A 3,494-nucleotide genomic window follows, 5' to 3' on the forward strand; every position below is an offset into this window, starting at 1 on the left:
TTTTGCCAGAAAAAATTCTTCTGACTAAATCTGACTACTTCGGACTGATGAGAGTCGCTCTCACTGACTGTTGCTCTCCCATTTTTGCTGTCATTTCCGAGTTAAGGAACGCTTTTTGGACTAAATCTGACTACTTCGGACTTTTTCTGACTATTTCTGGGAGATAAGGAATGCGCATTTTTACAGCATTTTGGAGTACGGGATAATTTTCCAGTAACTTCCTGCAAGTTCGTGTAAAAACCTGTAAGTTCATGGAGTAATGGATCAGAGCTATTAATTCGCCTGGAACCCGCTCAAAAAATCGAATTTTTTCACTCTCTTGGTTTTTGTGTGGCCTTGCGACGTTCGTTCATGTCTGCCAGCACAGGGTGCAATTTTACACACTTCTCTGTATTCCAATTCCGTATGGCAGCATTGCATTTTATCCAACTTTGCCGTTTCCGGTGTAGGTTTGCAAAATCAAATTTGCAACTAATTTCTAACTGCACGCTGGTCTCATCGAAAATTCCATTTTATAAACATTTTACCGTAAGTAGAAACTAATAAGTAAAATTGTCCGAAAAGGAGTTTTAAGATAAAAAGGAACAATAGAGATTATGGGTAAAAACCTGAGTGCTTTACAGAAAAAAAGATTGACACTTTTTAGATGCTAGAAAAAAAGCAGTAAAATTTAAAATGTAACGTTTTTTCATATGATATTTTTCTTGAATTTTAGCCATTTCCGAGATTAAAATGTCTTTCAACTTTCAACCGAACAGTGAAAAAGATAGTCAATTACTTATTTATAATATGGAAAGCATTTCTCATGAGTTGAGTTCTTTGCTAATTGGCGGCGAATTAGACGGCCTTGGGGCAATTAGAACTGTTGCAGCAACAACAAGCTGCATAGCTGGAGCAAAAAACACAAACGGAGCATATGGTGTTACACAATTAAATAATAATTCATTGTACAACGAAATGGCAGCAACCGCATCTACTTCAAGTGTCGCATCCAGTCAAGAAAACAAGGAATTAGAAATGCTGCATTTATATCGTCAATATTATCACCAACAACAGTTGCAATACCAGCACTTGCAGCAGCGGCAACACCAACGGAAAGTTCTGCAACAACATTTCAATGCCATGCCAACTATGTTTGCCACTGGCCACACCCCGAATGCCGTCGCCGCAGCACATTTAAAATCTGCAATGCCACAGGGTCTGAACGCCAATATGAACAACAATTACGCTTCTGTACCGCCGTTAACAAAGCCAGTGCAATACGATTCCCAATCAAATGTTCGTAGCGTAACTAGTGGAGCATCGCCAAAGCTCTCGTCGTCGCCGAAATTTGAGTTTCACTTCTTGCGTTGCCAGTCTAGCAACATCCATCCTGCTACCAATACTGTGCCACTTATTTCAAGTGCTGCCCGCATTGAAAGCGAAGCAGACAATTGTTTTGGATTTAGTAGACGTAACAATCGAGATGGTGGTAACTGCAATAGTGGCAGCGGCCAACGCAGATTCCCCAAGCAAACTGATTTTGGGAAGGAAGAAGAAATTGATTATGACAAGATTGTGGTAGATTTATCTGTACTGGGTTTGTCGTTGGATAAGTAAGTAGTTTTTAGTAGAAGTGCCTTTGATTCTTACGCCAATTAAACATTCGACACTTCATTATAGCAATGAACCTAATCCGGTGCTGCGTTTGTTTAGTCTACTTCGTAAGATGCATTACTATTTAAATGAAGTCTTACCTACAAATGGTACTACGGAAGACAGTGAGTTTCTTTCAGCTAACTTGCAGACAAATACGCAGGCAAAGTGCTCCATGCCATGTACCATGAATGTGCAATATCAAGTTAGGCAAGCAGCACGTAAATGCACAATATTCCTATGTGATATGCAACGCATTTTGAACGCAAATAAAACATATAGTCCCGAGTTGTATATGGAATGTGAACAATCGTTGAATATGATGCGCAAATTACTAACGCAATTTGAGGCATTTAAGCGAATTGAAATGGAACATAAGCGTGGACAATTTGTTACCGAAGATGCTAAAGGTATTATGCATGCAGCATCCTTTTTTTTTGCATATCCAATATGTTCTATAACCTTCCATTACAGTTCAGACGCAGAATTTGGAAAAGCTCGTAGTGCAGATAAGCGATCAGATACGCGAATCGCATATCTATGTGCATGCCTTCAATTGGGCAGTGGAGCGTTCGAAGCGCTCGATGATATATAATGCTATGAAGGAACAGCAAGCTATCTTATCAAATGCGAATGAATGGGCAACAAATACATCACAGACAGCCGCCATGGCAATGAAGNGGGCAGTGGAGCGTTCGAAGCGCTCGATGATATATAATGCTATGAAGGAAAAGCAAGCTATCTTATCAAATGCGAATGAATGGGCAACAAATACATCACAGACAGCCGCCATGGCAATGAATACTACTGAAAACATGGTAACTGAGAATAAGGCCGAGGTTGAATATAGCGGTATTGCTGGAGAGTCTCTTGCTTATGATAGAAGTTATTGTTGTAATGTGGGTGCAGTTACGGTCGCTGAAAATGAATCGGACATTGATCGTCAATCGACACGCTATATTGGTTATAAGTAAAGGAAGGACGGTTGTATTAAAATACGTACATATTTAATTGAAATATATTTAGTTTAAGTGTGTGTTAGGATTATATAGGTATTTTTTCAATTACTTATAACCGTTAGTTTTTTTAATTTAAATATTTGTAACAAAGATTTTAGATATATTTCTAGTTTAAAAATTATACATATTACTTTTTATTATATTATACTTTAAACGACTTAATTTTATTATAATTTTTTGCAGTATTTTGTTGCAATTTAGATTTTTAAACGTATTTTAATTAGTTGTAAATTATTTTTAAATTTCGATTTAATGTTTGCTTTTTAAACATATTTTTAAGATTTTTTAATTAGTTTAGCTTAGTTTTTGATAATTATTTAAATTTTATTGAAGGCCTTAGAAATTTATTTGCACTGCTTGGGAAAAGATACGAGTTTGAAGGCTACTACACAAGCTAGTTATACGTTTGTCGATAAAATTGTATAAAAGGCCTGCTGTTAGTTTTTAATTTAATTATCTCAATTATTTTTCCATCTACAGCGCTATTCTAACAAAGTCATAAAGTTCAGCACATCACTATTGAGATTTCTACTGCTACTCGAAAGTATGCCGCTACAAAACAAAATTTTGAATTTTTGTGCATATCTTTAGCACTTAAAATCAAATTTTTGTGGCATTTTTTGACGCGCAGTACGATTCACAATACTGATGTGCTGAGTTTGTGGCTTGGTTAGAATAGCGAGGTTAACAGCCTTATTCTGTATCACGAACGATTCGCCTGCAGAGGAGTGCTTTAAAAATTAGTCTGGCGGCATCATTTTAGCCGGTGCAAGACGAAGGCGACCGATAGAGTTTAAAATCGCAATCAGAGAGGTTGTCGTCTGCAGACGAATCGTCGTT

General features: G+C 37.1%; 1 protein-coding gene across 1 annotated transcript; it reads left to right on the forward strand.

Moving 5' to 3' along the window:
• Window positions 1–269: 269 nt before the first annotated feature.
• bam (bag of marbles) lies at window positions 270–2,693 on the forward strand. The gene is made up of 3 exons (XM_017623936.1): window positions 270–1,595; window positions 1,663–2,045; window positions 2,110–2,693. The coding sequence occupies exons 1-3, from the start codon at window positions 733–735 to the stop codon at window positions 2,607–2,609; spliced, it is 1,746 nt and encodes a 581-aa protein (XP_017479425.1). The 5' UTR covers window positions 270–732; the 3' UTR covers window positions 2,610–2,693.
• The last annotated feature ends 801 nt before the right edge of the window (window positions 2,694–3,494 follow it).

This window comes from Rhagoletis zephyria, unplaced genomic scaffold (assembly GCF_001687245.7).
Source record: "Rhagoletis zephyria isolate East Lansing unplaced genomic scaffold, Rhagoletis_zephyria_1.1 Rzeph_scaffold_03425, whole genome shotgun sequence".
NCBI lineage: Eukaryota > Metazoa > Arthropoda > Insecta > Diptera > Tephritidae > Rhagoletis > Rhagoletis zephyria.